This window comes from Xiphias gladius, chromosome 18 (genome assembly GCF_016859285.1).
Source record: "Xiphias gladius isolate SHS-SW01 ecotype Sanya breed wild chromosome 18, ASM1685928v1, whole genome shotgun sequence".
Taxonomy (NCBI): domain Eukaryota; kingdom Metazoa; phylum Chordata; class Actinopteri; order Istiophoriformes; family Xiphiidae; genus Xiphias; species Xiphias gladius.
Window position 1 is genome coordinate 9,290,516 of NC_053417.1, and position 13,862 is coordinate 9,304,377.

Sequence of the window (13,862 nt, forward strand, 5' to 3'; positions counted from 1 at the left end):
AGGTCAAATGTACAAAAAACAGAACTAGTTCATGTTTGAGGGGAAAACAAAGTTGCCTGGGATATACTTTCATCCACCATTTACATGACTGCCCTTTACGGGTTAACTGTTGCTACCTGCCATCTGCTTCATCAGTTGACTTTACAGACAAACATGACACACGTGACATGACCTTTTTATCCAGAATACTGTGCATGGAAATGCCAGAATTGTCAGAGTGGGCAGTCGGATAGATTTGGATAAAAACACGCAGGTAATCTACATCACTAACATGCAGAGTGAAAATTAACCACCTGCTATGTGTTGGAAAACCTTCGGGTTGGGTTTTTTTTTTTTTTTTTAAAGGTCTTTTTATTTTAGAAATGGTATGGGTGGTGATTCATATTTGGGATTTATGATCCACCAGCCTTCCCTGACTTTTCTGTATATTTCACTGCCAGATTGAGGCTCTCTTGACAGTGTTGTACCCTCCTGTTCTTCTTCCTGGCCTACAGGGAGGAGCATGTTCCAGAAACCTAGTTTTGTGTTGTTGTTTTTATACTTTATTTCCTCCTTTTTAAAAAAAGAAAAAAAAAAAGAAGAAAAAAAAAAGTCATATGTTGTCTATCAGTATTTAAAAATAGGAGGTGGAAAAACTTGGGGACTGATTATGTGTTGTTGCTTTAGTTTATTATTCTTTTGTGCTTTATCTGAATTTTTCTGATGATTTACAATTGGTTGTAACGACCCGTCAATCATCCCTGCCAAATGCTGTTGTTAGGCAGTCAGGAGAAAGGCTGGCCCCTCGGCTGCCTGTCTAGAGCATCACTAGGACCACATGTGCTGGCTCTTTTTCTGTTTGTTTGTTTTGAACACAAACTTGGCTGAAAGACAAAAGAAAAAACAACTTAAGTCTCATTATGTACAAATCATTTTTATTTTTAGGTTTTATTGTATTTTTAAATCCTAATTTTGGATGCTGAAGCAGTGACGTAAACAAAGGAACAGGAAAACCAAGCTGTATGCAAAGTCTGTAAATATGAAATGTGGGTTTGTTCATACTAGACTATACACATGCACAGGACTGGAAACTGTATTTGTAAACTAGCTTTGGTTTGTGTAATAAATTACTTTCTATAACACCCAGCTTCTCTTCATTATGGTCTCTGAAGGGGGGATGGAGAAAAACTCTTAAGTTCAATCAATACAAATGTAATATGAATGGAGTGAAGGACAGGTGAGTTTCTGGACTGGTGGGTTACAGTCCTCCCTCTGATGATGGGCCAACCATTACACACATAGCACATTAAGTGAGAAATGATAGATGTGAAGAAATGTGTAGGAAACAGCTGTGAGGAAGAAAACTGGAATTATTATAGTTGCGCAGAGGGATCACATCCTTTTTGGAGATACAAATTAAACAAATCATAATGATCTCCCGAGCACATTGCTTATCTGAAAGAACAGCTAATTTAAAAAAAAGTCGCAGAAACTCAATTCATGCTCTCGACCCCTGTCTGTTTTGTCTGTCTTGTTACTGCAACAAAATTGGAGGAAGCATTTACATAATGTTTTTTATTTATTTATTGATGTCTGTAGAGCTGACATAACTCAGGACCTAGTGTATACTGGAGATTTACCCTCGAAATGTTGCTATTTATTTTAGCGTGTTTTTTGAGTCAACTATATCTTAGAGTTCTCATCACACCTGAAAGCTGAAAGTCAAATCCCAAACTTTCAACCCAGTTCCGCATCCGTCAGCTCATTTGCAGATGATGGGTACTGTTGAACACCATAGAGCAATAAATATAGATAATAATTTGTTAGTGGTGCATATAGCATCATGGGTTTTAAATCTTTCTGGTGCAGAGCTGCGTTTCATTGCAACAATAAAAATCCCACAGTAGACCTTATTGATTGGATGAGAATCCCACGCAGAGCCTCGTCTGATCATCAACCGGGGCCAGCAAGCACAGTGACACGTTGAATGTCATCCAGACGCCCTAATATTACTGAGAATGAGGGCTGCTTTTTGAGCTTTGAGCTACATATCAAAGCAGCACACCAGCACGCTTCTTCCAGCCGTTCACTTACCTGCAGTGTGACTTGAGTGTGGAGCTGCCAGCTATTTTGTCTTTCTCAAATAGTTCTTTTTTTTAATTTCGATACATTATATAACATATGAAAACCCTGAATAATGCTTGACTTTATCATTTTAAATGATGACCTTGGTTTTCTTAGCTGTACATTTGCCAGAAAATGTCCCTTCCTATAAAAAATGAAAAGTGCCATGCTCAAAAGCACAACAATAACCGTTTCTAAAGCGAGACTGTAACTATTGAAAGTGGAAATAACAGTCCTTCTCTTAAACATCTAAGTTGCATTTCTATGCAATAAAACACACTATTAGTCATTTAAATTAGGTTTGCCACTGCAGTAGCTAATGGTGGCTAATGTTAGCAAACTTCAGCGAGAGATTGCTGTATAACTGACATTGCCAAAGTCAGTTTGTCAACATTATGACTCTATTTGGCTTGTACTACTCTTACTCTGTTTTAGTGAGGAATAAACAAACATTTCAGCAGTTTTATTACTAACATAAAACAAGAAGCAAACATCCCGTACTTTGCCAGAAATGACTGGGAATTCAGTATTTCATCTTGTAATTGTAGCTCGTGTAGTCTCCCTTTCTCATTCACTTCCCTCCAGTCACCTCTGACAAGGCGTTGTTACAATGCATGTAGATCCCTGCTCATTGGGATGATTTGTGGTTGAAGAGCATAAAGTACCACCACACCACACAGATGATGTGCCTGCAGCCTCGCTCTGAGGCCTGTGCTGCAGAAAGAGTGGAGAGTGTGGGATGCCGAGGCGACGCAGTGTCAGCCTGTGTGGGACGATGCTGGATGCTGTGGAGTAATATGGAGAGGCTGCGAGCGAGTGCACTCAGCGACCAACAATAAAAGACGGTGGTTGTGTAAGGCAGCACGGAGGAGTGGAGCTCCAGGATTAAAATAGATAAACGTGTGAGCAGGATGGGGCTCACAAGGAGCGTGCATTCACAGTAACTTTTTCATAGTGAAACCTATATATTTAGCCCTACGTGCAGCGCCCATCTAATGCGCCCTAAGCACGGGCATGAAGCGACGTGGAGTCACCTTTTTACAACTCTGATGTGGACCCAAAATGGTGGTAAAAATCTCCCCCGTGTCTGAGTCTGTTTTGAACTGCCAGCCACTCTATTTGATGACTGCAATCATAATTTGTTAATGCAGCCAGAGCAATAAAGGACCAAAGGCAAGTGCCATCGTTTTGGTGCCACTGCTGACTTGGAGGTCAGCAATATAAAATTCCGGTAAGACTGCCAAATTGACTGGTATTGGAAAAGTAACTCAACAGCACCAAACTTCAAGGCATAAACTATGACAGAGGAGTTCAAGTGTTCGACCCAAAAAAAAATTGCCTACTTTATTGCCACTGTGCAAACATCAGCTAAAGGGAGTAATTTAGAACTGAACGTGACTGCAAACTTTAAACACCGAGCAGCAGTCTAAGTACAAGATGTAAGAATTTTTATTTCTTTTAAAACAACTGATGTTTGGAGCACTTACAAAATACATTTCCTACACTCCATATACCGTTCAGACCCACCCACCCACCTTATTGCATCAGAGAGGGGCCTGGAGAGGACCCTTTGGCAGCTTCTATAGGGGACGTGTGTGGTACGGCAGGGAGAGGAAGAGGAGGTGGGAGTAACAGGTGTAGAAAATGGAGGGATGGATAGTAGGGGGAGGCGTCTGATGATGGATTACAAGAGGTGTAGTGGGTGGATGTGAGACGAAACAAGAAGTAGCCTGCCTAAAAAACAACTCCCTGGGAATGAGAAGGCAGCATTTTTACCTTCCGGTAGAAAAAAAACAAAAAAATAAATAAAAAAAAAACGTTCAAACAATCAAAAACAAAAAAAACAGACCAACAGCCAGAACCCTGTCTATCACTATGGGCCCCCAAGATGTATTTTCCTGTACACTGTTAAGCCTCGAGTGGATTCCAAAGGAAGTCTCCTGTATTGCTTGGGCACTGGTCCTCAAGAACAAACACTTGTTTTTCCACTGGTGGATGAGGGCGAATGGAAAACTCACCTACAAGTTCCAGTATATGTATCATCTTCAGCAAAGCCAAAGAGATAGCAGTTCCAACTGTGTCCAAATCTTCTCAGAAATGAACATCAAAGGCCAAAAAAGTAAAGGCACGAACCCACGGTTATTGCAGATCTTGCATGCACAGTGACGCCACGTCCCAAATGATGGGTCTGGCCCCAGAACGAAGCCATCAGATGTCAAGGCCACTGATCTCGAGTGTCTGACTGTTCATGTTTGTTGTACAACGCACTTGTCACCACCAGGTTTGGAAAGGTTGCTATTTTTTGGAAGTGAAGGGGGCATTACGGCGTTTTCATCACCCACTTGAATGCCTGCCTACTGGCCTGAAGTGTCTCGAATTGCTGTTATTCATGTTGCTGCACTCGAGGTGCACACCCAAATGGTGTAAGAAAAAAAAAAAAAAAACCCCGTCATAAACTATCTCTCATCCTTTTTCTACAGTTAACTGCACAAAGACCGCAACAGAAATGATCATGTGCAGCCATGTTGGCCACGCCAGCACATCACTGGGATCTGATTAAGAGACTTGGGGACGCAGGAGGCAACTTGTTGGAGCGGAGCTGGCTCAGTCCAGTCGCAGGTATTCAGGACTGCGAATTGACCGGTCGTAGTATGGTTACTCATCACTTAATTGCAGAGCTACTCCATTGCTCACTGCAAATGTAACGGCCCGCTTCTAAAGGAAGCGAGCGGTGGCTCTCTGGAAAGACATTCAGATCGAAATCGAAGATTGAAACAAGAAGGAAGGAAGGAAGGAAGTTCGTCACTGCGTGCTCCACCCTAACTGGTGGCCGGGCATCATGTAAGACACAACCCTGCCTCTGGTGCAACACTTGGAGAGGACTGAGCTGGGGGGGGGAGGCCGCTGAGGGTGGCGAGCCTGTTCCCGTTCGTTTCGCTCTGCGTCTCTTCCCCCCCCCCCCGCCTCACTCTCTCTCCCTGCTCCTCCGACTGACGGTCGGAGAGGAGTAGCGCACAGCGCAGCTCCACCGCCGGCTTTATATACCGGTCTATTTTTAGCCCCTCGCGAGCCCAACTATTTTTAACCAATATGAGCTCATCGCCCGCCCGACGTGTCCAATGGGATGACAGGGAGAAGAGGGGAGCCGTCCAATGGGAGGGCGGGAGAGGAGAGAGGGGGCGGGTTACACAAGAGCCTATTATCTGCGGGGAAAACTGGCAGCGAGCGAGGACGAGCAGAAAAGACCTCTCACTCTGCCGGTTTTCCAAGGCACCACAAGCTTTTGACTCTAGAGAGCCAGAGTCCCTGCAGTTTTCAACCCAGCTGTTCCACTAGCCTCGGAAAGACAACGAATTTTCTCATGGAGGGTTTCATTCTAAAAACCCAGATCTTTATTTCAAAGTTTTCTGTCCATACTAAGAGAGATGAAAATGTCATGGCTGGTAAATATTTAGCACTTTGTCATTTCAGTAATGAGAAAACAGCTATTTTTTTTAGCATTAACAACAAAGTCCTACCAGCTTTAAAGGCTCGTACAATGCAGATGTTTGGCCTGAATTTGTAGGACAAAACCGTTTGTCTGTAGTCTTCAATTTCCCCAAAAGGCTAAATTAAGAATATGCTAAGGGTAAGCAGACTATCTCTCATTAGGAGGAGGCGAAGGTTCAGCCTCTACTTGCCTGATGCACTCAGTTCCTGTCATAAGGAAATAGTTTATCTTACCAATTATGGTCTGACCGTTGCAATATTCCTCTGAAGGCCACATATGTTGGCAGCATCCATCAAAAGAGGGCTACTCTACATTTATGACCCCAGAAGTATCGGATAAACACATGGCTGACCGGGTAACGACACATGGTCGGAATAGTGATGGATCAAAAGAACAACTGATTAAAGTAGTGCATACGCAATGAAGTATGAAGTGAATGAGGAAATGGCAAACGTGTCTGGTCCTGTGCACAAACTCATCGGCCACAGGAGTGTGCCGTGATGTAGTTTGTAGTGCCTGTATGCGTGGTGAGACTGGGACACGGTTTTTAACCTTAAACTGGAACATTTTTGAAAATAACTGAATCCACAGGTCCAGCGTGTTTAGAAATACTGGTGCTGCTGCATGGAGCACAGTGGCAGTGAGGCCTTTGAGCCGCTGTGATAGCCATCCTCTCATTAGACGATCTTTGGTGATGACGGCCTGGTAGGTCTGGCTGCCCCGTCTCTGTATTTTTTTTTGTTTTTTTTTGTTATGACTTTAGATGAAGACTTTGACAAGGATTGCCCCAAGATTGTGTGTCATCGATACACCCACCTATTCTGTTTTTTCCCAAAGTTTTATTTTTAGCCTGCTCACACAGAAACACAACGCCCGGTGACCCATGTGCCTCTGTTTCTCGTGGTGGGACAGGAGTTTATCTCCATGACACATTTCACTTTAACACCCCCCCCGCCCCCCAAAAAAGAAAAAAACCCACCGCCTTGTGTTTCCCACAGTTGACCGATAAAAAAAACCAAAAAACCAAAAAAAACCCCTCATATTATTGGACTTCTGATCTAACCGGGGTTACTGAACCACAGTGATCATCTTCTTTCTTATTTTACTCTAGATTCCCTACTGCCTACCGTGTAGCGCCGAGCGCGCTCCCGCCAGCCGCGCCCCCACACAAAAGGCTCCAACACATCATGACGCGAGCGCGCCAGACGGTCGAGCCCCCCTCCCTCCAAAACACTCACTCCGCCCTGCCATAAACTCCAACACATCTGTTAGAGAATTTAAATTCAAACGATTCCCTGGGAATAAACGCGATTGGCCGGTTTCAGAAAAATGCCCTTAATGAAATTATACTGAGGTTGAATATCACAGCAAAGGCATCGATTATATTTGACTGTTTTGTCGTACTGCAGTATAAAGCTTTACTGACCATTCTTAAGCACCTGAAGGTTTAAAAAGGGACACAAATATTAAATAGAATACAATAGAGAGATAGATGGATTCAAATTCAGCCTCTCGGGGTTCTTCCTATCATCCATCTAAAGGAACAAAATCTTTGTTTTGGCCTGTGGGATTCGCAGCAGGTAGTGAGCACAAAGTGGGTCATATGAGTAGATCAGAACCTAGATTTAATTCAGGAGAAGATGCATCCAATGTTTCGCACCCAAAGTGCTGCTCCAGGCTGGTTAGGCATTCGGGTACTTAAAATATCCTTAGAACGAATATCTACATTCAACCGCAGTTATTTTCAGTGCATTTTATATTTTAAGAATGTTTTTAAACATATTCTGTATGTGATCTACAGCCTATTTCTCCTCTCCCTGGGCCATTATGCTGAATTGACACAATCTAATACCGACCTCTAGCGGTGTAAACATGTCATTGCAAAACAAGTGTCTTGAACTCAGTTAAGACAGCCACTCAGAATTTCTGATGGTTCCTCCTCTTCTTCCTTGATGCTGCGAGACCCTTAATTTTTTCGAGTGTTTTTTTTTTTTTTTTTGCTTCGGTGGAAATATTTTGTTCTCTCCGGGCATGGAGAAAGATTTATAATTTAAGTAAAACGGAGAGATTTACGCCGCTAAGTTTGTTCACGGACCAAGCCTCGAAAGAGATTTGTTCTCCCACAGTCTCGCGGGATTTCGAAGAATCAGGTAAGGGGCGGGAAGAAACGTAAGATGGCAGCACAGTGTTACCTCTGTGAAGGAATCTGTGATGTTTTGTTTTTTTTCCAGTTAAAGACACAAATGGCCTGGGACCAAAGCCACGGTTTGGTAAGAGTTTTTTTTGTCCCACCTTTATATGTAGGATTTGGGCTGGTTTTTGGTCAATCTCTCTCACTTTGCACCTGTGACACCATGATATTAAAAATATGAAATAAGTAAAACTGCACTTAAACACTCCTGTACTAGCTAACAGTTTCACAGAGACTTTCCATCCACCCCAATAAGGACTATTCCGTATTTTTTTTAATGTTATTTATGTGCTGTGAACTCAAAGCGCTCTTCATTAAACAGGATAACAATGTTATAGCCAAAATACAATTTCAGGTATTTATTCACTACTGTCTGTAAAGATGACAATAAGTTGCTGTCACTCAGCTGGTTGGGAGTGGGTTCACATTTTTGTATGAAACGTCAGAAACACCTTTAAAATTTCTCTCACTTATGTGTGAAGAAACAGCCGAGTTGACATGAAACCCCATGAACCGAAACAAACAGAACAACAAGAGGACAATGAGCGCTCATTAACTGATGCACTGATTTTCACTCAACTCATGAAACACAGGGAATGTGCATGAGTCAATGGATGTGTCTATGTGGTTTCTAGAGAATAGCGGTGGGAGGATCTGAGACCAGTAATGATCTCAGCTTCCCGATCTCACACGCTATTTAACTAATTGACATCACTTGTCAAGGAGAAATCAGAGGCTTTTTTGTTCAGGCTAGCTGGGAGGTCATTACTTGTAATTAACAAGCTGACTGATCAGGTATGTTTGGCGACGAGCTTGTAATTATACTGTCTTAATGACCTGAGAGTTACGAGGTCCCAGTAAATCAATGTTATGGCGAGACCTTGAAGTGAAAAATGTGGAAGTGACATTTGGAGTTTTTATACTGACAACTAGGTGCACGATCTATATCTGCCTGTCTTTTCCAGGCTCTAGATTAGGCTCTATGGTAAATGTCTTTTCTGACAGGTCAACTCACATGTTCAAATGATAACTGTAGTGCTGCTGTAGTAGTATTATTGTAAAATACCAAAATATCAAACCTAACTTTTGCAAGTTTAACCTTTACACTTTACAGCCCACAGCTCTTTTGGTGCAACAGGAAAGCAAAAATAAGCATTTTAAAAGAAATTCTGTAGTTCTTAGAATTTGTATTTTCTGAAATTTTCTAGTTCTCCCATGCTATATTTTCTGGGGGGTGGGTAAGGGCAGCACAGCATAAGGCCTCAGAGTAATCTGTGTTAAGATATCTTAAATGTTTTGTTTTTAACTGAATTATCACCAATTGATAAAACACACAGGTAATTCATCCTGTATGGTAAATGCACTTAGTCTTATTGACCACTCAAAGCACTTGACACTGCTGCCACATTCACCCATTCGCACACACATACATACAGCACTATTCTATACAAACACCACTTTCTACACACACATACTCACAAACTGATGAGTCAATTTGGGGTTCAGTATCTTGCCCCAGGAACCTTTGACATGCAGACTGAAGGAGCTGGGGATCAAACCTACGACCTTCCGGTTAGTGGACGACCCGCTCTTCCTTCTGAGCCACAGCCTGCGGCTGTATACACTTAAAAATTTACATTTGCAGTTTTAAATGCACAATATCTGGTAGGTCTTTCCTGGTAAATTCCTCTGGATTGATACATTTCATGTCACCAGATTGTCTAAAATATACATACATACATGAACTGGCCTGGTTGTTTTGTATTGGCAGCGATGACTGTAACGAATGAAAGAGCTCTCCCTGCAGAGACGTCATCAGAAGAAAATTCAAGTGAACAAAGTCACAGTACAACCTGCGCTGTCTGTTTGACAGGTGATCCCGGGTTGACCTAAACAGAGAGGGCTGCAACAGTGAGGGGTAAGCAGCGAATATGGCAGCCTCTTGCACTGCTAGTAGTACTACTGCTTTGACAAATAATGGACATTTTGCTAGTTAAATTTTGAAAAACTATGCCGCCATAAAGGGATGATTGGATTTTCCTAAGCTGCAATTAAGGAGTTTTTCCATTACTATCAACAGAATCATTTAAGGTTAATTACGAAGACATGAAGCTTCAGTAGCATCTTTCTCAAGGTCACTCCAGCAGGGCATCGTGTATAACCACAAGGCAATTTCTTCTTCTTCTGTTGAATAATTAGATAACTTAATTATGAAGTGAGTTTGACCAGATTTGCCCACATCAAATTAAAAGCTGTATGAGGTTGTGTAAACACCAGGTTACAGGACCTCTAATCATATAATTAAACTCCTGAGTTATATTGAAAAACTGCACTAATTATACAATAACAAACAAGTGTGGAGAATGAATCATTTATGATTCAGAAATCCTTGGAGGAAGTATATACTTGTTCATTTGCACGCAACCTAAATTCATTATTTATCCCAGAGAATGAATAAATCGTCCCCGCTAGCCTGTGATTGAACTTGAGCTGGTGAAAAATTTAGCCTGCGCTGCTCTACCCCAGTGAGCTGCTATCGAATGAAAATAACAAAGCAGGAAAGAAGGAACCAGCTTTAATGATTGCATTTGGGTTAGGAGTGGAAATGGAGAAAATAATGAGAAGGGGGACAGAGACTTAAGAAGAGAATTTGGTACAGGGAGAAAGAGAAGGTGAAAGTTTGTTTTAGAATTGCTTGTAAGATCTTACTTTTACTTGTACTTTTAACGCAGTTCATGGCTTGGCCCCAGATTATATCTCTCGGGTTACTCTCCCCTTATCAGCCTGCACACACTCTGAGGGGTTGATGTATCAGCCTGTTGGCTTTTCTCATGGCAAGACTTGAGAATGATGGTTGCTGAACATTTGTTGCTGGACACCTCAGCTCGGATCTGCCTGACAGACTAAGCTTTTTTAATAGTTTCATTTTAACTGGATAATATGACTAATACTAACACATGTGTACTTGTGGACGTGATATACAGAATACTGTTCTTGTTTGTTTGATTTTGTTTGCAATTGTAATTTTTCTTGGTATTTTATTAGTCACCTTTGCCTCATTTTTATTCTTGCATCCTGATCTAAATTTTTCTTACTCACTTAGTTTGTCTCATTGTTTCATTGTTTGTGAGCCTTTTGTAAAGCACAGAATAATCACTGGCTTAGATAAGTGTTATATATTATAAAGATTGAAGAAGTAGGCAAAAGAAAAAGAGTGAGTGAGAGGGTAAGTGCAAAAAGAGAGACCGAAAAAATGAGAGTGTGAGTGAGAGAGATGGGAATAAAGATGAAAGCTCATTTGTCTCTCATTTCCACTTTAACTAGGTTTTTCCTGGAGCAGTGAATAGTTGTGCGTGCCAGCATTTGTGTGTGTGCAGAGTGGCCACGATGATCTGGGTTCTTGCTCCCTCCGCCTCCCAGAGAGAGAGAGAGCGAGAGAGAGAGAGAGAGTGAGAGTGAGAGAGAGAGCAGTCACATGCAGAGAGGAGCTGGGACGAGAGACAGAACAGAAGAGAGCTGTCAAGCTGCGAGGAGGCAGCGGAGAGACGACTTAGTTTTTTCTTGGAATATATTTTCCCCTCCATTATCTGACGCCAACACACACACACACACTCAAAAAATATAAACTCGCAAACACACAGATGGTGAAGTGTGTGCGTGTGTGTGTGTGAGTGATGCTGTTACCTTCTCATAAGGAGTGGTGAATTATTTGAAGGATCTGGACTTACTCAAGCCTGACACACTTGGACTGTAAGAGTGTTTGGATTCAGCATCTTTGTAACTTGGACTTACACTGTAGTTACATGCGAATTGTATTTTTAACAGTGCAACACTTTGGACTAAGAGTGTGTATCCCTGTGTGTGTGAGTGCATGTTGGGATTCAGCACTTGACCTGAATGCAACACTGAGATTTTGACTGAAACTGCCTTGGCACTTGTTAGTTGCCTGAGTTTGTAAGATTGGACTCACACCTGGACTCAGTGTTTGTTTGTGTGTGTGAGCAGAAGGATGTGTTGGCCAGTGACAGCGGTCCTGCTAGCCCACCTCTGGGCCACCTTAACGGGGGCATGGAGGGCATCTCAGCCAAGACTACAGTTCACACACTCCGGTAAGAGGCAACATTTCTTTTCTTTCTCCTTTTGTTTTTAGTATTTCAAGTCTTCTTTGCTCGTAATGTCTAACACAACTGTCGCTCTCTCATTCTTTACACACACACACACACACACACATGCAGGTGATGGGAATCACACACCGCTTCTTATTTTTCACTTTTCTTTCATTCCTCTACTGTTAATGCCCACACACTGTTATGCAATATGTGGAGCACAAATTATACCTTTGCCTTTATGTCCCTCCACCTGTGTCCGTTCTCCTTTTAATTTCTTTTTATTTGTATCTCACACTGACTCACTTCCTCCATTTCTGTTATCACCTGTATTGAATTAATCTTCTACCAGTAGTCTAGTTTGAGTGTGAAAACCATGTCCTTAGCCACCGCCCACGTTTTCTTCTCGTCTCATCATGAAGTGGTGCTTAGTCTGACTCTCTAATGCAGTTTTAATGTGAGTTTTATTCATATATTATATATTCAGCATTTAAAAATGGTTAGAGCATGTTAAAGGCTAATGTAAAAGTTACTGAGACAGGTTGTAAACAAGCCAACAGTTTAGCCAGATTACAGTATGTAAACCAATTTATTTAGAAATAAAACGAAAGGTGTGCACACCCGAAATGTCACAAATAATCTCTTATTGCACAGGAAAACTGTGTGCAAACACAACTACAGAAGGTACAGTAGGTCAAAGTTGAACCAGTTAATCATACGGCAAGTGATGGTGGATGTTTGCTACTGACAGTTGGGCAATAATTCTAGCATTCAACTATGTTTTTCTCTTCCAGATAAGTATAACTAACCTTTAGGTTTAAAATCAGTAAGATTGTCTGACCGTTTCTGTTTTTAGCCCCATTGGATTTCTTTTTACCAGTGGCACCACGTTCCCAGATCACAACAATTAACTTGCTACTGAAGCTTCATGTCTTCGTAATTAACCTTAAACTTTTACTCACAGCTCTTTTGGCAGAAATTAATTGGCTGAAATGTTTTATCAATATTTATTGCAAAGTTAATCTGAAACAGATGCAAAGCTTTCAATTACAATTAACAATTACTTCACACCCTAAGCCATTCTCCCTGTCATAAACTGACTTCTTGACAGCACAAACACCCCCACGATGGAAAATTTCGTGTGTCCGTCTGTTAGTTTCAGTTATGTCTAACAAAGAAATAATTGTCTGATGGCAGAAATCCCAGATCCAGATCACCACCAAATTAATTATTTCTTGGCCCCTGGCCGATCTGGCCAACATGGTGAAATCCATGCAGAGGTTACTGGAAAAACCTGCAGACAGACGTAATAAAACCTCCTTGAAAAGAGAAAAGGAGAGTTAAAACCTCTTTGAACTATAATATGATTTATTTAGCATTAATACTGTGGTGGAAAACTAAATCATGCATTGGTATGCTGGTGTACTTCACCTGCTTTTTTCATCTTTTTCTATATGCACTTTTGCCACTGTGCAGCATGTTGCATAAACACGTTGTTGAATCAACATGCCAGTGTTGAAGAGGAGCAACGGCTCTGTTGTCATTGGGTTGACGCATGGTTGAATTGGACTCGACGGGTCCTTTTAAACGGTGCAGTGGCACTGCGCAAGCCTCTAATAGTTGTTAGCGTTTGTTTTAGTCTTGTGTGAGCAGCAGTGGGGTGGGGTTTGCCTCACAGGAGAATGTAGAAAGATTTGAACATGATGGTCATGTGACGGACAGTGTCATGATGCACTCTGAGTTGTCCTGAAATGGTCTGCTCCTCCAAACAGGGTAGGATTTAACACTTTGACTCATGTTGGGTGTTTTGTTGTTTGGGGATAACGGACATGATGGCCAAAAGAAATGAGAAAGCAAAGACCTACATCTTCTAATTAAAACAGGATTTGGGATTACATTTTTCACCCTCTCAGCTCTATTTACGGTGAATCCCCTCCAAATTAAAAGCTTTTTTGAGGCATCCAGGCCCTTA

General features: G+C 41.7%; 1 protein-coding gene across 1 annotated transcript in view; it reads left to right on the top strand.

Annotated features, from left to right (window-relative positions):
* The first annotated feature begins 11,320 nt into the window (after positions 1-11,320).
* sema3h (sema domain, immunoglobulin domain (Ig), short basic domain, secreted, (semaphorin) 3H) overlaps positions 11,321-13,862 on the top strand; it is a 70,526-nt gene continuing 67,984 nt past the window's right edge. The window contains exon 1 of the mRNA XM_040151878.1: positions 11,321-11,893. Coding sequence (XP_040007812.1) covers positions 11,794-11,893 — 100 coding nt within the window. The 5' untranslated portion in view covers positions 11,321-11,793. The remainder of the gene's footprint in view (positions 11,894-13,862) is intronic.